The sequence below is a fragment of the Canis lupus genome, chromosome 1, assembly GCF_048164855.1.
Source record: "Canis lupus baileyi chromosome 1, mCanLup2.hap1, whole genome shotgun sequence".
Lineage (NCBI taxonomy): Eukaryota > Metazoa > Chordata > Mammalia > Carnivora > Canidae > Canis > Canis lupus.
This window is the reverse complement of record NC_132838.1, coordinates 99703956-99730521: the sequence shown is the minus strand read 5'-3', so window position 1 is coordinate 99730521 and position 26566 is coordinate 99703956. Positions and strand designations below refer to the sequence as shown.

The following is a 26566-nucleotide window of genomic DNA, read 5'->3' as shown; positions in this document are numbered from 1 at the left end:
CACACCCCACGAAACAGAGCCAACATTCCTGCGCTGGTCAAACACTTGTGTCTGTCACAGCAAGGAGCTGACGACGGAAGGGCCCCCACGTGGGGACTGGTTCTCTGCTGCAGTCCGTCCCCGTCCATTCTTTGAGTGGACATGAATGTGAACTTGTGAACACAGACAGGGACTGTGCTTGGGGCTGGGCGGGGGTGGGGAGGTGCTCAGCAGGCTGGGGGAGGGGAGGGCCCAAGGTGCTCCTGCTCCACCTTCTCACAGCCCTCTGCCCCCCTCCACTGCAGGTGCGTGCCCTCACCCCACTACCATGGAGCCTTTGTGGGAGGGCCGGTGCCACCCCTCTGGCAGACAAAGTGTCAGCCAAACCTGGCTCGGAGGAGGCACCAAGACCTGCTGACAGGTGACGGGCCATGGGTCCCCTGCCCCACTGTCAGTCAGCTTCCTGATACTAATAACCCAACACCTGCTCTGCCTTGCACAGATCCAAGCACCTGTGCAAACACGCTCTCCTCCTCACTCTCAGAAGGGGATCCTACCAGTGTCCTCAGTGAACCAGGGAGGCTCTGGATAGGACAGGCGCCTACCTGAGGCCCCTGGGAGCAGACATGGCAGGAGGTGGGCATCAGCGAGGCAGCAAGAGTGCTGGACCCCAAGACCGAGGACCAAGGGCCACATGGAAAAGGGAAGTGTCAGGTGGGGAAGGGGCCCCGCCTTTTCAACCATACAATCCTCAGACCAACTCTGGATGCTGGGGGGGGGGGGGGGTGCAATGCTGTAGCAGGAGAAGCCAAGGCTCCAGCTCACAATCAACACCAGCAAGGAGCTGGGCCTGGATCCAAACCTGGATGCTCCGCCCACAAAGCAACTTCTCCCCGCTCCAGAGGGCTGCAAAGCGGGGAGACCCCGGAGAGCCCCGCCGTTCAAGTCACCAGAACTTCATGAAGGCTGGCCCAGCTCTCCCCAGGGGCTCACGGACAGCCTGGGGTCCCGCCTCAGCCCGGGGCCGAAATGACAGCGGAGACACAGGCTCCTCCGCGGATAAATACCCACCGAGCTGTCGCCGGCCCTGGGACGGCAGCCAAGGCAGCCGAGGCAGGAAGTAGGCGGGAGAGGTAACCGGGGGGCCGTGGCGGAGCTGCGCCCAGGGGGGACCGGGGGATCCCGGCCGTCGTGGACGACCACACCGGAGGCCAGCCTGCCGCGGCCCTGCCCCCAGGCCACCGGGTCCAGCCCTGGCCTCCCCCCGCCGCGGCCCTGCCTGCAGCCCACGCCCCCACACTCCCACCCCCCGTGCCGAGGCCTGTAGCCGCAGCACACACGGCCCCGCCCGCAGCCCCTGCCCGCCGAGGCCCGTCCACCATGCCCCGGGGGGCTGCAGGGCTGGCCGGGGTCGGCCCGGCCCGGGGTTGGGGCTCCGCTCGGCGGGGAAGGGGGGGGGGGTCCCGGCCCGGCCGCCTCACCTCCTTGAGCTGCTCCATCTCGCCGCGGATAGCCTCGTAGTCCACCTCGAGCTCCTCGAACTGCAGCTTGAGCTGGTGCTTCTCCTCCAGCACCGCCAGCCCGTACTCGGCCGCCTGGATCTTTTCGCGCGTGGTCTCGGCCAGCTCGTGCGACAGCCGCTTCACTTCGGCACGCAGCCACTCGGGCTGCGCCTCCATCACCAGCCGAGCGTACTCCTCCTCCTCCGACGGCGCCGACATGGTGGCCAGCGGCCGGCTAGCGCTGCTGCCGGCGAAGCTCAGGCCGGGTTCTCGACCCCTGCCGCCGCTGCTGCTGCCGCCGCCGCCGCCGCCGCCCAGCCCGACGGCGCCCGGGCCGCCGCCGCGCAGCCGTAGTGCGCGCCGCGCCGCGTGGGGCACTGTGGGGGCCGTAGTCCCGCCCGCCCCGACTACAAGGCCCGTCGTGCCCCGCGCCGCCGGGCTCGGCCGTGATTGGCCTGCGGCTTGCGCTCGCGCGGGCCCCTTCTAACGCTTTTGCCTCAGTCACCGCCCCGCGCCCACTACAAGACCCGTCGTGCTCCACGCCACCGCCGGCCGTGACTGACCAACGCTGTGGCTTCCGCCGCCGCCCCCCGAGGTATTGTGGGGGCTGTAGTACCGCCGCAGGCCGCAGTGGGTGACTGTCCTGCCAGCAGAGAGTGGTGCGCCGCTGCCGGGGAGGCTGGCCGGCACAGAGTATCTTCTTTTGCTTCTTCCAGCAGTGTCGTAGTTTTCAGTCTACAAGCCCCTGCGTCCTTGGTTTACTCCGTCAGTCGTGTTTATGCTGTTGTCCGTGGCGCTGTTTTGTTCGTTTCCGACGAGCTCGTGCAGGGCTGTGTGTGCAAATGCGCGGGGTTCCTGCGTGTGTTGGTTTGTCGTCCTCTCACGGTGCTGGACTCCTTCGTGAGCGCTGACAGCGTGTCCGGGCTTTCTCTCTGTAAGATCTTACTTTCGCTGTCGGGTGTGGACACCTTGGCTGACTGCTGTGGCCGGAACTTGTACTCGGTGGACAGACGTGGGGACTGCGGGCGTCCTTGTCTGACCTCCGGAAGGAGCGCTCAGTTGTACACCGAGACAGCGGGCTTCCCTGGGCTCCTCCCGCGTGTGGAGGAAGCTCCCTTCTCCTAGCCTGTTTATCCTAAAGGTGCTAGACTTGACTACATGGTCTTCCGCATCCATTGAGATGATCATGTGAATTTCCCCCTTTATTCTGTAATGTGGTGTCTTACATTGCTTGATTTTCTTTCTTTTTTTTCTTAAGATTCTATTCATGTGAGAGAAAGAGCAGGAGCAAGGGGACGGGCAGAGGGAGAGGGAGAAAGCGGACTCCCCGCTAAGCAGGGACCTCCCCCCAACGTGGGGCTCCTTTCCAGGACCCCGGGATCATGACCCGAGCTGACGGTAGACGCTTCACCCGCGGAGCCACCCCGGTGCGCCCCCTACGTTGGTTGATGTTCTTATGTTGAACCATCCTTGCATTATGGGAATAAATCCCATTTGGTTGGACTGTATAATTCTTTCAATAAGCAGCAGAATTTGGTTGGTTAGTGTTTTGTTGAGGATTTTTATATTAGCATTCAAAAGAAATAAATGAAAAAAAAAAGACTCGTAAAGAAGGTATTCTTAAAGACGTATGAAAATTATCCAACTCTCCTGGTTAAGAAGATGGAGCTAAGTGGAACTGGATGTCATACAATGTTAAGCGGTGGCAGAAACAGAAGAGAGGGTCCCTGTGCACTCATCTCTGGAGCCAGCCTTGCTGGATCCTTGCATGCTGCCCACACAACCGGAGGAGCCGTGGAATCACCACGGTTTGAATGAGGGTGGGAGTATGGGGAGTCATTTTTCCTCTAACATTCTTTAAAAGGAATTATTGTTAATTTTAGGTGTGATTAATACATAAGAAAATGCCCTTTGGGATATAAATGCACCCAAAGTGCTTATGGGTGGAGCACAGGATGCTTTGAGTTTATTCCAGAAAAAGGGGCAATGAGGTTGATGAAAGAAGCACTTGTTGGTGGCAGTTGGAGTGGAGTGAGTGCACACACTATTGTTGTGCTCTAGACTTTTGTATCTATTTTGAAATTCTAATAAAAATGTTCATATGTTTCCATGTTGGAATGATATTATCTTCATTTAAAAAAAAAAAAGAATCATTTCCCTCTGTCTGCTCTAATGTGCCAGGCTGCCATATGAGTATCCCTTGACTTCTAGGAAGCTGCCCATGCCAGGGATAGATGCATGACCAGCAAACACGATCTGACCTCATGCTTTGACCTACTTCTTATTTTAAGTTAATCTATTGGTATCCCATTTATCAGTTGCTCTCATGTGCCTGCCTACATAAGCATTTTGAAAATGCTGTTATGGTTTTAGGTAATATGCATATTTTTAGAAATAGGGGCACATGGCTGGCTCAGTTGATAGAACATGTGACTTGATCTCAGGTTTGTGAGTTCGAGTCCCATGTTAGGTGTAGAGATTGCTTAAAATTTTTTTAATCCAAAAAAATGTTAAAAAATAAAAGAACATGGGCAGCCCCAGTGGCTCAGCGGTTTGGCGCCACCTTCAGTCCAGGGCGTGATCCTGGAGACCCAGGATGGAGTCCCACATCGGGTTCCTTGAATGGAGCCTGCTTCTCCCTCTGCCTGCATCTCTGACTCTCTCTGTGTCTCTCATGAATAAATAAATTCTAAAAAAATAAATAAAAAACATAAACTATACACCTATCAGAATGGCTAATATAAAAAAAAACAGTGGCAGCAACAAATGCTGGCAAAGATGCAGAGAAATGATCACTCATACATTGCCTTCCAGAGAGCTATTTGTCCTTTTCCTATACAACTGAATGTGCTCTTGCCACAGGACCCAGTAATTTCATTCCTGGACACTTAAATGAGAATTTGTATTCATATAAAATTGTGCACACAAATGTTCACAGCAGCCTTATTTGTAAAAATCCCAAACCGGAAACCATCCAAAATATCTTCCATTAGGTTAATGGTTAAAAAACAAAACAAAACACTGTGGTACATCTGTATCATGAAATACTACTGAGTAATAAAAGGAATGAGCTATGCAACACACAGCAACCTGGGTAAATATTCAGAGAATTACGCTGAGTGAAAAAAACCACTCCCAAAGTTTTCACAATGTGTGATTCCATTCATATGATGGTCTTGAAGTGACAAAATTAAGGAAATGGAGAACATGTTGCCAGAAGTTGGGGTTGGGGATGATGTGTGAGGATATAAAAGGCAACATGGGGGATGTGGTCATGGACATGTTCTGTTTCTTGCTCTGATGTGTAACACAAATACCAGTGATAAAATTGCACAGAACACACACTCAGTGAGTACACATAAAAGTACACATAGTGAGATCTGAATTAGATGGGTGGCTTGTATCCATCCCAGCCTCCTGGTGGTGATATTGTACTAGCGTTACAAGAAACATAACTGAGAAATATAAACAGAAAGTACACTATGGCTTTTATCTGATGAGCAAGGTCTTAATTCAAAGTTCTCATTTTTGTCAGAGATAAAAGAAACGAATGATATGAAAATTACGCCTATTTGTACATGAAAAAAATACATGGAGAAAAGTAAGCCCCCCTCAAAGAGATGATATACAAGCATATATTTCTTCTCATTTAAAAAAAGTGATAATGTGTGATGCTCACCGGTTCCTCTCAGCAAACACTTTCGTGGCTGCATACTTCTCCGTGGTTTACGTGAGCCATCTGTCCACTCCACCGAAGGACACGTAGGTTGTTTCTGGTCTTTTACAAATACACCGGTGTAGCAGTAGTGTGCTCATCCACCACCTATAGGGCTGACATGACTCTCTTGTATTGGAAGGAGGACAGTACAGTTGGTAAAGTTGCTGAGTTAATATTGTCACGACTGCAGTGATATAGCTGCTGAGAGGGAGCTGCTTTGGGCGCCTTTCCCAGTTGGCTTTCTGCCTGGGACCCCTCTGTCCCTTGAGCTTTCCTGCTGGGACCTCACCTCTCTCTCAGATGGCCAGTGGTGGGGGTTCTCTCGCTTGAACCAGGACGGCTCTGGCAGGGGCCATCGCATCGGGATTATCATCCAACAGTTGAGATCGTCTGCAAGAACCTCCACTCCTGCAAAGAGCCCCTTTGCCTTTTGAAGCTCTGACATACTCCTCAAATTAATCTTAGATTTCACACAATCCCTATCAAAATTCCAGCTGGTGGGGATCTCTGGGTAGCTCAGCGGTTTAGCGCCTGCCTTCGATCCAGGGTGTGATCCTGGAGTCCCAGGATCGAGTCCCACATCAGGCTCCCTGCATGGAGCCTGCTTCTCCCTCTGCCTGTGTCTCTGCCTCTCTCTCTCTCTCTCTGTGTGTGTGTGTATGTCTCATGAATGAATAAATAAAATATTTTAAAAATGTTTTAAAAAATTCCAGCTGGCTTTTTTTTTCTTCAGAAATTAATCAATAGAATAAAATCGAGAGTACAGAAATTAACCTACACTTTTATGGTGCATTGATTTTCAGCAAATCCTTTAGGGACAATAGGAAATCCACACACAAAAGAATGAAGTCGGAACCCTGTCTTACACCAGATGTGAAATTAAATGGATCAAATACCTAAATAGAAGAGTAAAGCTACGATGCTGTTAGAAGAGAACATAGGTATAAATCTTTGTGACTTTGGTTTCTTAGATGCAACACCACAAGTACAAGCAAAAAGAAAAAATAAATAAATAAAGTGGACTTCATCAAACTTAAAATCTGTGCTCCAGAGGACACTGTTAAGAACAGAAGGGAGAAAGTCTTTCAAATGATGAGGTCTGACCCCCAGAACTCCTGAATGCAGGTGGACTTGGAAGCCAACTTTGGGGACTCTGGCTGCCAGTGCCCTCTGCTAGCTGCACACAGCTGTGGACCCGTGGACCTAGGAGGCTGGGGATAGAGGGTTCCCAGGGGAAGGAGAAGAGGGGTGCAGGAGGGAGAACAGGGTGGAAGGAGGAGAAATCTTCCTTCGGGAGCATTGCATGTCCACACCAGCTGGGGCCATTCAATACAAACACCTCAAACTGGGCGGCTTACACAACCGACCTTTATTTCTCACCATCCAAGAGGCTGTCCAAGATCAGGGTGCCAGCATGGTTGGGATCTGGTGAGGCCTCTCCAGCCTTTCCCTGTGTTCTCTTGCAGCAGAGAGAGTGAGCTCTGGTGCCCCTTCTTCTCCTAAAGGCACTAACCCTTTAGGATTGAGGCCCCACCCTAGTCACCTCATTTAACCTTTATCACCTCCTCTAGGCCCTATCTCTGCCATCACACCAGGGGTTAGGGTTTGGACGTAAGAATTTTAGATGGAAACAAGTCAGGCCACAGCAACAGGAATAATAGGAGTCCAAGGTGGGGAAGTAGGAGATCTTAATGTCATCTGGTCACAGGAATTCAGCTAGACAGCTATCAGAGCATTTGGAACACCTGCAAACTCAGCCAGGGATCTAAGAATTGCTGCAACTCTCCAAGTGGAAATGTGACCACTTTCTGCAAGATAGGAGGTGCGGAGAAGTGAATCTGAGGTGGTATATGGGAAGATAAACTGCAGGACCGGGAGCCTCCGTTAGCCGGCACCCAGAAGTGATAGAGTCATGGGGCACAGAGTCAGGACTCTGCGAAATCTGCTGGAGCAAGTACATCCCTGCCTGCAAGGCGCTCAGGTGGTAAACAAGGGTGGAATTCGAGGTGGGACAGCGTGGTCCGGGATCCCTAGGGTCACAGAAAGAACAGGGGTGCCTGGGTGTCAGAGCAGGGGAACCAGCTGCAATCAGCCCAGGAGTGGGCTTTCAGCTCCATGTGGCCACAAGCCTAGGACCTCCAGGCGGTCCGACAAACGCTGTCCGAGCTGTGGCCCCGCAAGCGCAGAACTGCAGCCAGCCGCCCCCTCCCTGCTCCTCGCCCCCCAGGCAGGGGCAGCACAGGTGCACACTACAGGGATCTGAAGGGTTTGGAGACTCGAAAGAAGGGTCGCATGCCTGAGATAGAAACACTCAGTCCCAGGCTGAGTAAGCTGTGGGGCCAAAGACCAGGGAGACAGGAGCGTTGACAACTCAAGCATCCACCATAAGAAACTGAAAAAGGAAGAACAAATCAATTGTAAAGCAAATAGAAGGAAAGAAATAATAAAGATTAAAAGCAAAAATCAATAGGAAAACAAATCAATAATCAATGAAACCTAAAGTTGATTCCAGGAAAAGACCACAAAATTGACAAACCCTTAGCTATATATTAACTGAGAAATAAAAAATAAGACACAAATTACCAAAACCAGAAAGGGAAAAATGGACTTCAAAGCTGACCTTACAGGGCACCTGGGGGGCTGAGTCGTTTAAGCGTCTGCCTTCAGCTCAGGTCATGATCCCAGGGTCCTGGGATTGAGTCCCATGTCGGGCTCTCTGCTCAGTGGGGAGTCTGCTTCTCCCTCTCCCTCTGCCACTCCCCCTGCTTGTGCTCTCTTGCCCTCCCTCTCTCTGTCAATAAAAAAAAGAAAAAGAAAAAGAAAGAAAGAAAAAAAAAAAAAAGAAACCTGACCTTACAGAAATCAACATGGCTGTGAGAGAATATCCTGAACTACTTATAGGAATAAATTAGACATGGGGCAGCCCAGGTTGGCTCAGCGGTTTAGTGCTGCCTTCAGCCCAGACCCAGGGCCTGATCCTGGAGACCTGGGATTGAGTCCCACGTCAGACTCCCTTCTGGAGCCTGCTTCTTTCTCTGCCTGTGTCTCTGCCTCTCTCTCTCTCTCTCTCTGTCTCTCATGAATAAATAAATAAAATCTTTTTAAAAATGGAATAAATTAGACAACTTATTAAAGCAGATTAATTCTTAGAAAAACACAAATTACCAAAATTGACTCAAGAAGAAGTAGAATATCTGAATAAACCTGTAACAAGAAAACTAATTAATTCAAATTAATTTAATTTAGTTTAAAACTTTTTGCAAAAAAAAAATCATAACCCCAATGACATTACTGGCCAATTTTGTCAAACATTTAAAGAAGGAATATTAAAACATCAAAAATTATTCTAGAAAAGTGAGAAAGGAGCCTTCCCACCTCTTCAATGAGGCCATTGTGACCCTGATACCAAAGCCAGACAAAGACATCACAAGAAAAAACTTTTTAGAATGATATCCAGTCTGATCATATTCACAAAATTCCTAAAGATTTATTAATTTTTTTATTTTAAAGAGAGAGTGTGCACACATGCAAGTGGATGGAAGGAGGGCTAGAGGGAGAGAGAATCTCAGGCAGATTCCTTGCTGAGTGCATAGCCCATGTTGGGCTCCATCTCAAGACCCCAAGATTATGACTTGAGCTGGGATTACATAGTTTTTAACTATGTCAAGAGCTGGACACTCAACCAACGGGGCCATCCCCTAGTCACAATATTTCTTAACAAAATATTCCCAAGCTAAATTCAGCAATACATGAAAAGGATTATACACCATGACCATGTGAGGTTTGTTCTAAGATAATTCTAACATCTGAAAATCAATTAATGTGATACAATAAAATATCATATATTCATCTCAATTCATGCAGAAAATAAAACATTTGGGAAATCCAGCACACATTCACAATAAAAAGTTCCAATGATGCAGGAGTAGAAGGAAAATGAAAGACTGAATGCTCCCCTCCTGACATGGGAACAAGGGAAGAAAACCTACTTCACCACTGACAAGTTTCAGAGAACTTGAATCCCTGGTCCATTAGTAGAAGGAATTTTAAGTTGCACAACCACTCTGAAAATTAGTTAAGCAGTTTCTTAAAAACACCAAACCCCCCAAACTCTAAATATACACTTACTATAGAAATCCATAATCACATTTTCTGACATTTATTTCAGAGAACCATTTGCTGAAAAGACTATCTTTCCCCCATGAACTCCCTTGGCATCTTTGTGGAAAACCATTTGACTATATCTGGATCTATGTCTATTCTTTTTTTTTTAAGATTTTATTTATTTATCTATTCATTCATTCATTCATGCATGCATGCATTCATGAGAGACACACAGAGAAAGAGAGAGGCAGAGACACAGGCAGAGGGAGAAGCAGGCTCCACACAGGGAGCTCAACGTGGGACTCAATCCTGGGTCTCCAGGATCACACCCGGGCCGAAGGCAGTGTTAACTGCTGAGCCACCCAGGCTGTCCTATGTCAATTCTTGATTCTGTCCCAAGGCAGCAATATCACACTACCCTGATTATTATAACTATATAATAAATCTCAAAATCGGGTTAAGTCTTCCCTTTCTGTTATTGTTTTTAAAGTTGTTTTGATTAATCTAGGTCCTTTGTATTTTTTTCAAACTTAGAATTATCTTGTTAATTTCTACAAAAACTCCTTTCGGGGTTTTGATGGGGATTGGGTTGAACTATACAACAGTTTTGGGAAGAATTGAGCTTTAAGATCCATAAACAAAGTATATTTATTATTTAGTCTTTGACTTTTTTTTCTGAGCACTGTTTTATAGTTTTCAGTGTATAAGTCATGCATATGTTTTGCTAAATGTATCCCTACGTAGTTCCTATTTTTGATGCTATTGTAAATAGCATTTTAAAATCTAAAATTTCCCATTTTTTGTTGCTGTTATATAAATAATTGATCTGTGTATATTTATCTTGTATCTCACCACTGTAGTAAACTCATTTAGTTCCTTTTTTTGTAGATTATGTAGGATTTATAGATTATGTAGGATTTTCTATATAGTCAGTCATGATGACTCCAAGTAAAGGTAGTTTTACATCTTCCTTTCCAGTATGGATGTCTTTTACAGGAACACAAGTGGTGAGAGCAGACATTCTCATGTTGTTTCTGATTGCAGGCAGAAAGCATTCAGTCTTTCACTATGAAATATGTTGGTTGTTTACTGCCTGTGCCCTTTCCCATGTTGAAGAAGTTCCCTCTCATTCTTACTTTGCCAAGGATTTTTAATTTTCACAGTTGGATTTTGCCAAATGCTCTTTCTGCATCTATTGAGATGATCGAACAGTTTTTATTTCCTAGTCTGTTAATGGGGTAAATTATATTGAACGATTTTTGAACATTTAACCAACTGTGCATTCTTGGAGGATCCTACTTGGTTGTGATGTGTTGTCTTTTTATATATTATTTGATTCTCTAAAATTTTGCTACAGATTTTCACACGTTGATCTGTAGTTTTCATATCTTGTGTTTTAGTATGGTTTTGGGGTCAGAATAACACTGGCCTTGTGGACTGCATTAGTTCACATGTTTGAGAGAGCTTATGTAGAATTGGTGCTATTTTTTCGTTAAAGATTTGGTTGGATTCCCCAGAGGTGCCTGGGTGGCTTAGTAAGCTAAGCATCTGACTTTTTGTTACAGCTCAGGTTGTGATCTCAGGGCTGTGGGATCAAGCCCTGCATTGGGCTTTGTGCTCAGCTCAGAGCCTGCTTGAGATTCTCCGTCTCCCTTTCCCCCACCCCTGCTCACGCACATGTGCAAACCGCCCCCCTCCCTCTCTCTCAAGAAAAAGAAAATTGGGCTGGATTCCCCAGTGAAGCTGTTTGGCCTTGCAGTTGGTGTGAGAATGTTTTTAACTACAAGTTCAGATACCTACAGGGTTACCCTAATGAACACTTTCTTCCTGAGTAATCTTTGGTAGCTTTATTTCATGTAAGTTGTCAAACACATTGACATGAAATGTTTTATATTATTCTCTTATTTTAAAACATTTGTTGCATCTGTAAGAATATCACCTCTCTCATTCTTGATATTGGTAATTTATTGTTTCCTTCTCCCCCACCAAATCAGTGTGTCCAGAAGTTTTTCAATTTTATTCTCAGAGAACCAGTTTTTGGTTTCACTTATATTTTCTCTTGTTTATGTCTTAACAGTTTCTGTTTTTTATTATTTCCTCTCTTCTGCTTATTTAATGCTGAATTTGATCTTCTTTTATTTCCATTTTTGTAAGGTCAAAGCTGAGTGGGTCATTGACTTGAGTCCCTTCTATTTTTCTCTTAATAAGAGTTTTTGTACTGTAAATTCCTTTCTGAGGATTGCTGAAAACTGTATTCCTAAAATTTAGGTATACTGCAGGGTTTTTTTTTTCACTCAAGCCAAAATTTTTTTTTTTAATTTTTTTTTTATTTATTTATGATAGTCACAGAGAGAGAGAGAGAGAGAGAGAGAGGCAGAGACACAGGCAGAAGGAGAAGCAGGCTTCATGCACCGGGAGCCTGATGTGGGATTCGATCCCGGGTCTCCAGGATCGCGCCCTGGGCCAAAGGCAGGCGCCAAACCGCTGCGCCACCCAGGGATCCCAAGCCAAAATATTTTATGCTTTTCTTTTTTACATCTTCCTACCAACAGGCTGTTTTTAGAAGTGCATTATTTAGTTTCCAAGTATTTTGGTGATTTTCCAGATATCCTTCTAACATTTATCTCTAATGTAACTCTATTGTGATCAGAGAACATGCTTTGTGTGATTTAAGTTATTTTCCACTTATTGACACCTGTTTTATAGCCCAGAACATGGTGTCTTCTGGTTTAAGTTCCTTGTGCACTGGAGAAGAACGCGGTTCTGCTGTTGCTGGAGGAAGTGCTTATAAACATCCAGTGGGTGAGTGGTTGGTCAGAGAGCTCAAGCCTTCTGTGAAACTCCTGATCACTGTCATGATTCATCCTTTCTCCTCGAGGGTTTCAATCTGGCCTGACTTCCTTCTGCCTGAACAACATAAAACAACACAGCCTGTGCTGCAGGTCTTCTGGGGATGAATTCTTTCAGTTTTACTGTATCTAAAACAGTGTTTGGTTTGACTTAGTCTTCAAATTACTTTTGCTGGGTTAAAAACATGGGGTGTCAGCCCCGCCGTTGCCCTCAAGGCTTCAAGGATGTGTGGTTCTGCCTCCCACTTGTTTCTGGAAGAAGTACGCAGTCATTTTTTCTGAGTCCTTGTGTATGTAACACGTTTTACTTCCGACTGTTTTTGAGATTTCCCAATATCACTGATTTGAGCAATCTGTTTATGACTTGTCTTGCGCTCTTCTTCCAACCCCCCCTTTCTCTTCCTGCTGGGGCTGACTGAGCTTCTCAGACCTCTGGGTCCAGTGTGGACACCAAGGGGCCTGGGGGCGTCTACAGCTTGCAGAATGTGTAGCAGCCTCCCTGCCCCCTGCCCCCTGGGTGCCAGGGCTACTTCCTAGCTGCCTCCAGACACTGAAAAATGTCCTCAAGGATAACATCACCCCCAGCTGGAATTACTGGCTTAGAGTTTTTATCAGATTTGGAAATTTTGCTGTGTTACTTTTTCTGTAATGCTCTCTTCCTCTGCTCTTCTGGGGGATGCCAAACGGTTGTGCTCCAGTGAACGGGGCCGCCCCTGGCTCATTGATGCAGCCCTGATGTCAGTCTTTTCACTTCATGTTTCACTTTGGATAGTTTCCATTTCTGTTTCTTCAAGTTCATCCATCTTTTCTTCCGTGTTATCCAATCTTGTATGAATCCCATCCAGTGTATTTTCATCTTGAATAGCTCGATTTGGTTTTTTTCATATTTCCCCTCTCTCTCCTAACATGTTTGCTCCATGAGTAATATGCTTATGATCATTTATTCAAAATTCTTATCTGCTAATCCTTATATCTGTCATTACTATTTTTAATTTTTACATTTTTTATTAGCTGACTTTTTTTCCTTGCAGTACCATACACAGTGAGGCTCACCTTGTTGGGCAGGAGCTATTTTTGGGTTTCTGTGAACATTAGTGGGTCTTCCTTGGGAATGCATCTGAGTCCCTTGGAGTGGTCTGAATTTTCAAGGCTGGCTCTTAAGCAATGTTTTCTGGGGCCAGAGCACTTTTATTTTAGGGCTGATCCTGCCACACCCCCAAGGAATGCCCCTCCCAGCACCCTGCCCTGTGGGGGGAAGCATGTCTTCTCCTCTGCCTGGTGGAGCAGAGATGGCTCCCGGCCCCACAGACCTTGGTGACATACCGGCCCCTTGCTGGTGGCTCCCTCTGCTCACATACGACTCAGAGTTCAGCACTCCAGGTGACCCTCCACCCCTCAGAACTCACTCCTCTCCCTGCCTTCTACCCTGCAAACCCCAAGCACCTGCCTCTGACTCAGGTGGACCACCTGCCTTCCAGGGGGCACCCTGGCTGTCTCCTCAGTAAGCTGTGGTCACTGCCCTTCACCTGCGAGCCAGTGTCAGAAAGCAATTGTTTCCTAGACTTCATCTGTTCTTATGTTTACTCTGCTTTGGAAGCAGAAATCATTCTTTAAATACTTACTTTTGGGTCACCTGGGTGGCTCAGTGGTTGGTTGAGCATCTGCCTTTGGCTCAGGGTGTGACCTCGGGGTCCTGGGATCGAGTCCCACATGGGGCTCCCCATAGGGAGCCTGCTTCTGCCTCTGCCTGTGTCCCTGCCTCTCTCTGTGTGTCTCTCATGAATAAATAAAAACACTAATTTTAATTTAACTTTAATTTCTACATGACTTTTTAAAACTGTTTCCTATTTCCACCTTTAAATATATTTATATAGAACTATGTAGCTTCTAAGCACAATTTTAAAAGTGTGCATGGTTTTCAAAAATCTGACAGCTTTAGTATTTTTGCTTAAATGCCTAAAATTAGCAAGGGGAGTGTCTGATCAGGTTTTGGCAGACTTTAGTATAGGAAATAAGTTGTGAGTATTTGTAGGTTAAACAGTTATCTCTCTGCAGGTTAATATACCCCATGTTCAATGTCCAACTTCCATGTAAGAATTCTAGATGAATTCTGCAGTAACGTGCACCTTCTTTCTGAGACACACGCAGCTAGCTGCCTTCCTTCCTAGCGGCATCTGGAGCTGCACTTACTGTACCCAACGGGCTGATGGCTGGCCTCACTTGGTGCAGAAGAGGCACATTCGGCTTTGAAGCACAACACAAAGACTCGGGTCCCTATTACTTTAAAGCTCCAAACTACACATTTCCTTTTAAGCTAAAATAAGATGCAGTGTTTTTGTAAGGGTTTTAATATGTGCAGCTGGAATATGATTCATTTTTGAAGACTACAGACAATAAGGAAACAAAAATAAATCAAAGGAGCAGTCACTGCCTAACCATCTTAGGGTGGTAGGTGGTGTGCGAGCGAGCTCTCTCCGTCCCCCAATTACTAGTTTGTACATTTTCCCTGTTATCATGTCTGTCTAGATTTTGGGAAGCAGAGAGAAGTATGAAACTTTTAATCAGGGTGGCACTCCAAGGTGTTGATAACAATGGTAACAAACCCCCTGGGCCCAAACAAAATTCGGTTTGGATGGTGGATATTTTGCTCAGTAAGAGCCGTTAGCAGAACTTACTGGAAACACAATCTCTATGTTGGTAGCTTGACTAGTCCTGTGAGTACTGTCCGAACGGCCGGGTGTTGTAAGTGAGACCCAGAGGACCCTCCCCATCGGGGCTGCTCCTCTCCAGATTCAGACGTAGAACCTGAGGAGGTTAGCCTTTCCCTGATCCACAGGGAAACCTGGTTCCTCTCAGACTTTGCTAAGACTAGAGTCATTTGGAATTCAAGTTTTATGCTGGGCCTGGTGGTTTTCCTCCTTAGTCCCTTGGTCTTATGGGATCAATAAAAGCTAGGTAGCATGGTTATAAACTAAATCTGTGTATTAAGTTCCTTCTCAGAGTCACTGAGAAGACGGGTCCTATGTTATAAATGCAGCACGTGGGGGATCCCTGGGTTGCTCAGTGGTTTGGCGCCTGTCTTTGGCCCAGGGTGTGATCCTGGAGTCCCGGGATCAAATCCTACATCAGGCTTCCTGCATGGAGCCTGCTTCTCCCTCTGCCTGTGTCTCTGCCTCTCTCTGTGTGTGTCTCTCATGAATAAATAAATAAATAAAATCTTTAAAAAAAAAAAATAGGGATCCCTGGGTGGCGCAGCGGTTTGGCGCCTGCCTTTGGCCCAGGGTGCGATCCTGGAGACCCGGGATCGAATCCCACATCGGGCTCCGGGTGCATGGAGCCTGCTTCTCCCTCTGCCTATGTCTCTGCCTCTCTCTCTCTCTCTGTGTGATTATCACAAATAATAAATAAAATAAAAAATTAAAAAATTAAAAAATTAAAAAAAAATAAACGTGGCACGTTAGGCAGTAAATCCAGTGAAGGGAGAGAAACAACTTGTTCACTTCCTCTGCCGCAAGCAGTCCACAGCAGTCATGAGCGTGGGGCGCCCCGCGGGCTTCAGCAAACCTGACCAACCATTGAGAGTGAGGAATCCCTCTCGTCACTCCGTCCCCCGCATCTGTGACCCCGGTCACCCCTCATCACCTCCTACTTTCTTCTTCAACTTTTGAGCCTAAACTCTTCAGCTTGGACTATCGATACAGAAAACAGGCAAGGGTAAGCAGGCGTCAGTGAAGGTCTCGCGCAGCTTGCAACCCTGGGAAGATCCCTGAGACCTGAGGGGTGCGCGGCTGCCTCAGCGCCTTCGAGCCTCCTTCCAGGTTCCTCGGAGACGCACACTCTCCCGCAGCCCCGCTCGTCATTAGGAGGCATGTCAGTCGGTCCGGCCAGGGTCCTGTCCTCTGAGGAGGTGGGGGACAGGCTGGGACATAGGAGCCCCTAAGGCACCCCCCGCCCCCCCGCTCCCAAACTGCTCCCGGCAGTGGAGATGCGGAGACCGAGGGAGGAAGAGACAGGGGACAAACCAACACGGCACCAGAATTGGAGGCCACACGCTCCTGGTGAGACCTCGTAAAGATGATGGTGACCAACCTCTGAGCTCCGTTCCCTGCGCTCACCCTACAGCCTTTGTCTCTCTTCCCTCTTCTCACCTGCATTTAATAAATGCTCACTCACCCTTGGGTGTCACGGGATGGCTCTTCAGCTCCGGGAGATGTGGCCCCCGCGACCCTGTAACACCCAGCCCGTTGGAAGCTGAAGGGCCAGGCAGTGAAGGCGGCGTGTATCTGGCTAAGTCGCTTCGGGTCTGGTAAAGTGGTTTCCCAATTGTGCAGCCTTCACTCTGAGCTCATCTCGGCCCCGTGTTTTCTCACGAAAGTCTACGGTTTGTTATCCTCTGACTTTATTGACTTTAGTAACAAGAGTCAAACCCTGAGCTCTGCCCTGTTTCTCTCCTCCGAGGGGGAGGCTGACTAGAAGTCTGACCTTCAGGTTAGTGAGGGGCGCTCAGCCTCCTGTGCTCCCCTGGCCCGTCTAACCCCGGCTCCCCTGGGCCACCCCACTCCGCTGTGCTGTGACCCTGTCCAGGTCCTCCCTCCACGGCTTCCCCCGTCTGGCCCCCCATAGAGCGTGCGCTGTGCCCCAGGTCCTGGCCCCCAGGAGCAGTGACCCTTTCTGAGCGAGTGTCCCCGGAATTCCGTGTGGGCTCCTGTCTCCTCCCGTGAAGTGTCTGGGCCTAGCCCCCAGCAGAAGCTGGTGGGAAGCAGTCAGTTCACCCTACTCTTTCACCTTGGCCGTCAGCTGGGGTCTGGGTCCCTAACTGCTTCCACTTTGGGAGCAGCTCCCCTCTGTCCCCAGGACCTCCCGTCATCCTGGAGGGACACTGCCACCTTCTGACACCTCCAGAGCCCAAACAGATGGCACCGTGGCCTCAGTTTCTCAGGCCTTGCCCCATGACACGGCCCCTCGCCCGCGGGCTTCTCGTGGGAGCAGGCCTGCCCTGACTGCCATCCTCAGGCCCCTGAAGAAACAAAAGCCAACTGAGGAAATCTGAGGATCTGATTGACTCTACTCAACAATTGGCGAATCGGGAAGCATCCCGTCTAGCAACTGGGAAGGAGCAGCAAGGGGGCTACAAACAGGAAAGACTTCTAAAGGCAGGACAGAGTCACACAGATCATTTCAGGCAAGGCCACTTCCTTTCGGGGGACAAAAGGGTCTTCTTAGGTGCAGGACCTCATGGCCTGGCTGGGGAGTCCCACACCAACACTCCTGAGGAGGATGCCACTGCAATCAGGGTGGGTACTAAGTCCTGGTGGTGACGGCGGGCGGCGGGTGGGGGCAGCACAGGGGACACCTCAACAGTACTCAGCTCACGCTGTCCTCTGCACCAGCCCGCCCTGACTGCCTGTTTGCTGGTGGCCACCATCAAGTGAGGAGAAGCTTTGCCTTCTCTGAGTGTTTAGAGCAGCGTTGACAAAGTCTCCACAAAGGACCAGGTAGTAGATGTTTGGGCATCGAGGGCCACACAGTCTCTGTTGCAAGTACTCAAGTTGTCCCTTTACTGCCAAGCGGTGTAGACACTCATGGATGGGTGTGGCCGTGTTCCAATAAGTATTCATAAACACTGAAATCTGAATTTCATATAATTTATGTGTGCCATGGAACCTTCTTCTTTTAATTTTTTTCAACCATTTCTAAATGTAAGAGCCGCTTTAGTAGGGGACGTGGCAGCAAAACAGGAGGCAGGCCAGCTGTGCTCTGGAGGAAGGAGCCACAGAGGAGACACAGAGCAGGAGCACGGGTGTCCCGCTATCCAAAAGGAGAGGGCTACCCCAAAACTCCTGAAAATTTCCCAGACTCAAAAAATAACCCCTCTAAGCCCTTTTTGATGCTTTAGGGACACATCTTGCTAACAGATGCATAAAGCATATGGAGACACAGTTCAAAGCTCCGGCGGCCAGATGCTGATGTGCTGAGCGTGGTTCCCCAGGAGCTGGCAGGGCCACCCTCGGTGGTCGCTGCAATACAAACATGGAAAGCTATTTTTGATCTTGATTTTTTTTCCTAAAAGTGACAGTTCTTTTCAGGTTTCTTTTCATCAGTGAAAGAAGGTACTGATGTAGGTCTTTGGTAAAAGCAGAGTGGCCTACTGTAAACTATTTAAACGTGGGGACTTGGGATACCTGGGTGGTTCAGTGGTTAAGCATATGCCTTCAGCTCTGGGCATGATCCTGGAGACCTGGGATCGAGTCCCACATTGGGCTCCCCTCATGAAGCCTGCTCCCTCTGCCTATGTCTCTGCCTCTCTCTCTGTGTCTCTCATGAATAAATCAATAAAATCTTAAAAAAATAAAAATAAAACATGGGGACACCTATGTATAAACGATCTGTCCACCTGGGAAAGGAAGTATCCCCAGAGAGAAATAGTGGACAGCTCTGACCTTCTCGCATCACTCTCCACATATTTGTGGAGCCCACGTGGGCTGGCATGGGCCTCCCCCACACCCCCTTTCTTACAGCTCCCTCCCCAACCAGGCTGCTGGCAGGGGCTGTCGCTCTGCCCCTCTATGCCTCACCAGGAGCTGCCCACATCCGTCAAACAGAATTCAGATGGGGGGGCTCCCTGCCTTACAGCCCTCAGCACCCACTGTGGGGCTCTGGGTCCTGTCCTCAAGAAAAACTCTGGCTGTACATGTAGGGTACAGCCTAAAGGTTGGGGGGTTAATCAGACAGCAGTCTGGTTGCCTGGAACAGGGTGAGCCTGGACTCTGGGGAGGGAGACCATGATGCAGATGGCATATTCAAGTAGTTTGTGTATTTAAGACGTACTTCTGTGGACTTAGAGCTTGTTATTTTATTTTATTTTATTTTATTTTATTATTTTATTTTATTTATTCATGAGAGACACAGAGAGAGACGCAGAGACATAGGCAGAGAGAGAAGTAGGCTCCATGCAGGGAGGCTGAGTAGGACTTAATCCCGGGATCCCAGGATCACAACCTGAGCCAAAGGCAGACGCTTAACCGCTGAGCCCCCCAGGTGCTCCTAGAGCTTGTTATTTCCAAGGTAACCTTCCTAAGGGTTTATTTTCATCCACCTTAGGTTAAATACACAGACTTTGGCTGATCTTAAAAGGAGGAAAAGGGCTGTTCAAACAGGAGCTAATGGTAGCAAATGCTCATAAACCATGCTGGTCATAAAGCCCAAGTTTCTAATGGATGAAAGTACTAGTTGGTATCCTATAAACTTGTATAATAATAATGACTATCAGGAATAAAAATCAGGAACTATACCTGCTGAACTGTTTAGTTGGATCATTATAGCAGCAATCAGAAAGCTATGATTATTTGTAGGTGACGAGAATGTGTATCTGGAAAGCCCATGAGAACCAAACCTAATAATAAGCAGGTGAATTCAGGAAGGTTATATGGTGCAACATTAACAGATGGGCACTGATAGTTTTATAATATGAATAACAGGTTTAATACATTAAACATCCCATTTACAAGAGTGACTTAAAAAATACCTAATTGGAAACTTAACAAAAATGTGCAAGACCACATAGTAAAGGATTGACTCAGTGGGTGTGGGGTGCTCAAAACAATGGCCCTTGACTGGCTCTTGGCAGATAACCTCTGAGCCTTTGGAATATCTGGTCTCATAAGAATGTCTTTACTTCCCTGGAGTCTTGGGCAGTGCTAGATCCTTGATGCTAACAACATGATTTATGGGGCCTGCCTGTTTCTGTTTGCTTGGGGCTCTGCACCTTGCTGTCAATCTGGTCTCTGGAGCAGCTGGAGCCAAGTAGTTAGGGTGCCGCATGCCTACATGACAGAACTCCAGTCAAATTCCTGGGCACCAAGCCTCTAGGGTTAGCTTCCCTGGTTGGCAACACTTTGCACATGTTGTCACTTATCATTATGGAGAATTAAGTGCTGTCCTGGGAGAGAACAACTGGAAGCCTGTGTCTGGTTTTCCTGGATTTCCCCTTTTTATTTTTCTTTGCTGATTTCAATCTGTGTTTGTTACCTATAATAACTCATAACTGTGACATAACAGTTTTCCTGGGTCCTATAAGTCCATTTAGCAAATCATCAAAACTGAGAGAGGCCTTGGGGACCCGTGACACAGTTGGTGCCTTAAGTGGGGTTTGCTGTACTAATCCTAGCTTACTGAAACACAGTGAAAGTGTTCTTTGGGAAAAGGAAGGGTGACTTTAGCCCTTGGTAGCTACTGAGTCATTCAGGGTATGAAACAGTAGCTGTGCTGAGATCAATTACTAGACATAAAAGTTACCAATGGAATTTAGGACTGATAGACCCAACTCCCAAGAAGCGGCCTCACTAGAGATATAAGAGAACGCAAAACAAGAAGAAACAAGCTATATATATAACTCTTTGGTTGTTGTTGTCTGCACAGAGTGCGGGTGGTCCTTTCTGAAGCCTGACAAAGATGGCGGAAGTGGAGCAGAAGAAGAAGTGCATCTTTCACAAGTTCACTTACTGTGGCATGGACCTTGGCCAGCTGTTGGACATATTTCCTGAGCAGCTGATCCAACTGTACAGTGCCCAGCAGTGGTGGATACTGAACTGGGGTTTACAGAGGAAGCAGCCCTCACTGCTGAAGCACCTGTCCAAGGCCAAGAAGGAAGCTCCTCTCATGGGAAAGCCTGAGGTGGTTAAGACACACCTGTGGGACATGATCATGCTGCCCAAGATGGGGGCCAGCATGGTTGGTGTCTATTACAGCAAGATCTTCAACCAGGTGGAAATCAAGCCTGAGATGATTGGGCACTACCAGGGTGAGTTCTCCAACACCTGCAATCCTGTGAAGTACGGCAGGCCTGGCATCAGGCCACTCACTCCTCGAGGTTCACCCCTCTCAAGTATCCTATTTGGCCAATAAAGACACAGACTTTTCTAAAGAAGGAGGAGGAGGAGGAGAGGGAGGAGGAGGGTAAGGAGAAGAGGAAAGGATGTGAAGGAGAGTGTTTAATGGGGAACCTCACGCCAAACTTGGATTTCTGCTGATCCGAGCTACAGCTGCTAGCTTCTGGAATGCTACCAAAGAGGGAGACTATGTTGGAACAACAGATAACAAGCACTTCTAAGACTTCTTGGCCACCAAGAAGGTAGTCCAGGTGGCTGGGGGACAAAATTAAGAAATTATTGAAACTGAGGAGTATAATGTGATGGAATTGTCCCATCGTGTGGATTAGGGTCATCACCTTTCCCTTTTTGGTCTTACCAAAAAGATAATTAGAATAATGAGAGTTGGGGAATGACAAAGAGGATAGTCAAGGGACTTTCCACAGCAGCATGGAAATCTTTGAACTGTTATTAATAAAGCAGACTTCAGTGGGATTGAAACAAATATCTTCATGCAGCACTAATGGAGGTTGGGTGTACCGATGGGACCCTATGCAGTCCCCCCACAGTGAAAATCCCTAAAAGAGTCCTCTCTATTTACTCTAGTTTGGAGGAATTGGAAAAGCCAGAAGGCAGATGACCATGAGAAATATGGGCTGGAATCACTAAGGGTAACAGTCCAGCAAATTATTTGAGATCAGGGTTATTGAAAGAGTCAGGGTCTTTTGACCCAATCTCCAGCTAGGGGCCCAAGGCCATCTGCATCTGTGTGGGTAAGATAACTGGGTATTGGAGAACGAATTTTTCTAGGACACTTTGATGGGAGACCCCAATGCATTGTGATTCCCAATCCTGGTGGTGAGGTCCTGATGGGGCTACAGTTAGATGGGAAGGCTATGAAGATGCAGTGATTGACAGGTTGATGGGGTTATGGTGTCAGTTTGGAGGAAAATTGGAATATGTGTATAGACTTTATGTGAAGTGGTTGCATTTCCTTTACCTAAATGTGCTAATTGATAGATGTTATGTCTGATTAGGAGTTATTTTTTCTATCCCCAATACTGAAAAACAAGACAACTGGACATGTTAATGGAACCCATGGAATTGCTTGAGCCCATAGAACTTGTTAATTCCCACTTTAACTAATGACGTAGTAGAAGCTGGAGTAATGGCACAAGTTCTCTGCACAACAGCGCTGTGTGGTCCATGGAGAAGGAGGATGGCTCTAGATGAGCCTAGACGGGAACTATGGCAAAAGGACATGAGTGCCACCCAGTGGCAGCCACAGGGATTTTGGACCAGAACATTTCCAGATTCAGAGACAAGATCTACGCTGTTTGAGATAAGGCTACTAGCTTGCCATTGGGCATTAATTGAAACCGCCCCAATGACTGAAGGTGTAAAATAATCCTGAAACCTGAAATACCCATAATCTGTTGGATGGATGTCAGAGACACCCTTCAATAAGGCAGGCAGTACCCGGAAGTGCTCCACACAACATGGAATGGTTTACACAGGAGCACGCTGCTGCAGGTGCAAGGAGGTGCTCATATTCATTTGCAGGTGGGCCAACTTCAGAACCGCCTCAGGAGCGGCTGGGCCTGCAGGTCTCTATTCACCAACAAACAGCTGTCTGGTTTACAGAGGGCAGCTCAGGGTCCGGCTTCCCATTAACGTCCTGGTTGGAAGGTCAGTGCACTACAGTTGAGTGCTGGAGACCCTCTGGTGTTGCATGCATCAACTCTGCTGAATTGCATGGTGCTCACCTTGGTGGAAGAACTGAACATTAACCAATAAATGTCACTCCGTGTGGGTTTTTACTGACTGAGAGGCTGTGGCCAATGTTTCAGCCACATGGTCAGGCAGGTGGGCCATGGAAAACTGGACTGTTAAAGAGAGGTCCGTGTAAACACGGCCCTATGAAATCACACAAAAGTAGGACACCTCAATGCCCGTATGAAGATCCATTCCCAGGATTGGATGGTTATCAGAAGGGGCACGTGGACACTCTGGTGAGCTCACTTGCGAGGGTAGACTCATGCGTCTGCTCCAGAAACCTGACGAAGTCCAGCCGCAGCCTGCAACCTGGTGACCTCACTGTGGTCACACCATGTGATGTGACCGGGACTGCCCTCTGTCCCAGTGGAACCCCAGTGGTGTGACTGTTGGGCTACATTTCCTGAAAGTGTGGGAGCCGCTGCCTGCTGGGCCACTGTGCAGCCCTCCAACTCCCAGCAGACGACTGCCACTCAACCTCAAATGGTGGTGATGGGACAGAGAGGTCCCTGGTAATCATGGACACAGGCAGCAGAGTCATAGCTGATATGACACGTGCACACAGTCACCGTTTCCTGGGGTGGACAGCTGAAGGACAGAATAGGGACCCAGGGGGAAGCAATGGGGATCATGTGGGGGGTGCCGATGCCCTTGGGGGGCCACCCGCCCTGAATAAGGCAGGCAGCAGGAGGCCTTGTGGCCTAGACAGACTAAATTGAACCTCGACATGGCCACCACTTGTCTTCTGTTGAGAACGTCCTCTGTGATTCTTACTAGATTTGTTCATTAACAAAGAACCACGGGCATCGTGTGATGTGGTCCGCCTCGTTGGTGAATCAACTGCCCCGTGTAGGTAAGTAACACAGGTGCTGGTGATCAAACATATAGGAAAATTGACTGAAAGCCTCCTCAGGATACCTTGGTGATGGGCAATGAGGACTTCAGGCAGGGGGCGGGGTGTGGGGGTTGGCCAGGAAAGGGCTACTCCAGTGGGGTCGGGACACCCAAATCCTGCACACTTCAGAGGCCCCCAACTTTGTGTCTTGCAGCCTTGCTGCACTCGACAACCTCCCACAGGCACCTTCTATGGAGCCTTCGTCCTTCTTGTTTCTGTAGAACGGGTAGTAATGACACCACTTCCATTTATGGTGCTAGTGGCTTGAGTCTTCTCTCTTTTTATCCTAGTCCTCTTAGCTGAGAGTTTGTCAGATGTGTTGATCTTTTAAAGAACCACCTTTGGGGGCACTTGGCTGGCTCAGTTGATGAGACTCTTGGTCTCAGGGTGGTGAGTTCCAGCCCCATGCTGGGCTTAGAGATTTCTTAAAAACAAAATCATTAAAAACAACTTGAAGAACCAACTTTGGGTTTCACTCATTTTCTTTCCCATTCTTTCATTCTCTGTTTTGTTTCTCTCCATTCTTGTCTTTAATGTTTCCTTCCTTCTATGAGCTTTGAGTTCAGTTTGTTCTTCTTTCTCCAGTTCCTTAAGACATGCAGTTTGTTGTTTTTTTGAGACTCTTGTTCTTTGATGTGTGGATGTCCAGCTGTACATCTCCATCATGGCATTGGTGCCATGCCCAGTGGTCTCTGAACACCATGTTTGTTTTCATCTGTCTCAAGATACTGATTTCCCTTGTGATTTATCTTTGAGTTATTGGTTGTTTAAAAGTGAGTTTAATTTCCAGATGGTTGTGAAAATTAGTTTACTTTATTGATTGAGTTTCATCCCATTTAGAATGAAAAAGATACTTTCTATGATTTTAACCCTTAAAAACTTACTAAGACTTATTATTGCCCCTTGGCTGATGCTGATCCACATCGTCTTTCTGTAATATATACTAACCATGTGCATAACAGTGTTTCCTCTTGAATCCTTGAACCTGAACGTATCATGGGAACCCCCCCAACACAAAGACCTATACATTTTTTTTAAGCGACATAAAAACAACAACAACATGTGAACAAAGAGGAAACTACCAAGTTCTTGGACAGGAAGACTCAAAGGAATAAAAATGCCAAGCCCCTCTGAGTTATTTCCTAGATTAACTCAGCTCTGATTTTAAAAAAACAAACGCTATTAGGAATTGTTGTTTGTTATTTTAAGCCTACAAAGATGATTTTAAAATCTAAATTGGGGGTGGGAGAGGAAAAACGAGCAGCCAGGACATTTTTGAAAAAGAACAGCAACTGGGGACCTCAGACATCAAAACACAGCATGGTGCTTAGTACCTAAGACAATGTGGAATAGACAGCCAATGGCACAGAACGGTCAGAAAATAGTCCCAGATACACACAGAATTTAGAATACAATAAAGGTTGCATTTCAAATCCATATGCTGCTAGAGAAATTACATTTTCAAGAAAAAAAGTGAATTCATATATCATGCCATATACAGAGGATACACTACACATGAATCTAAGATTTAAATGAAAAAAATCATAAAGCTCACTGCGCTATGACCTGGTATGGACACAGCTTTTCTAATGATGTCACAGAGCCTGGAAGCTCTGAACAGAAAGGCTCGATACCTTTGGCTACATCAAAGTGAGATACTACTTGGCAAACATCCCATAAAATTGAAAGACACGACAAACTTGGAAAATGTACAACTTATTTTATACTTAAAGGGCTATATCTTTAATAAGCAAGAGTTCCTATAAATCCATGGAGACTAATACCCAATGGAAAACTGGACAAAAGACATGACTATTCTTAGTGCCTGAGTGGTTTGGTTGGCTTGCACCTCTGCCGTATGCTGTGCTTTGGGCCGGCCCTGGTCCAAGGAGGGTGAGAGAGTTTTGAGGCCAACTTGAAACCATTCTGCAGACTAGTGTTAGTCGTAGGTGATTTGCAGCCTGAAGCAGCTACTCAGCTGAGCCCAGGCTGTGTCCACCATAGTAGACAGTTGATCTCCAGACCTACAAGCAAGAAAGACTCACTTGCTGTGACCCCAGGAGTCTGGGGATGGTATGTTAATCAGTGATACCGTGGCAAGAGCTAATAAATGTATCTGTGAGAACACACTATGAGAATTCACCGCAGTATTTTTTTGTTTCTTTGTAAAAGCAGTAGATTGAAAACCTAAATGTCATCCATCAAGAGGTGACTGGGGGTCACCTGGGTGGCTTAGTGGTTGAGCATCTGCCTTGGGCTCAGGCGTGATCCTGGGGTTCCAGGATTGAGTCCTGCATCAGTCTCACTGCGTGGAACCTACTTCTCCCTCTGCCTGTGTCTCTGCCTCTTTTTCTGTGTCTCTCATGAATAAATAAATAAATCTTTTAAAAAAAAAAAGAGGTGACTGGATTAATTAACCCATCCATAAATGGGTTTGCCTGCAACAAAAAAGATTAAAGAAGCTCCATGATTACTGGTACTGAAAGGTCCCCAAGATATCTGCCCAGTGATAAAAGCAAAGCACAGTGCTGTGTAGGGTACATGAATATCTGTGTGAAAAAGGGAAGGGGGAAATGATTAAATCATATCAAGTTGTGTATACCTACCCTGAGACAATCGCTGGAAAAATAGAGTAATAACAGTGTTTCCTGATGGAGGGATAGGAGCTAGGTGAACAGAGGGACACAGGGAGATGTTAAAACTGAAGTTATTTGTAAATGGAGTACAAAAAATAAATCTAGCTAATACACTTATTTTTAGTAAAATATGAGAAAAATTATAAGTGAAAAGGCCAGGGGGAATTTTTCCACAGTAGACCTTTTAAAAAATTAAAACAATTAATATTTGAAGCATATCAAATAGCCAATTAATTTTTG

The 26566-nt window shown here is 47.1% G+C and overlaps 1 protein-coding gene and 1 pseudogene across 2 annotated transcripts in view; one reads left to right on the top strand and one right to left on the bottom strand.

The window, feature by feature from the left end:
* BICD2 (BICD cargo adaptor 2) overlaps positions 1–1808 on the bottom strand; it is a 39284-nt gene extending 37476 nt beyond the window's left edge. For both annotated transcript variants that reach the window (XM_072842439.1, XM_072842448.1), the window contains exon 1: positions 1461–1808. In XM_072842439.1, the coding sequence (XP_072698540.1) occupies positions 1461–1700 (240 nt within the window). In that variant the 5' untranslated portion in view covers positions 1701–1808. The remainder of the gene's footprint in view (positions 1–1460) is intronic.
* A 69-nt stretch (positions 1809–1877) lies between these two features.
* On the top strand, positions 1878–26039 carry LOC140641903 (small ribosomal subunit protein uS19 pseudogene; annotated as a pseudogene).
* The last annotated feature ends 527 nt before the right edge of the window (positions 26040–26566 follow it).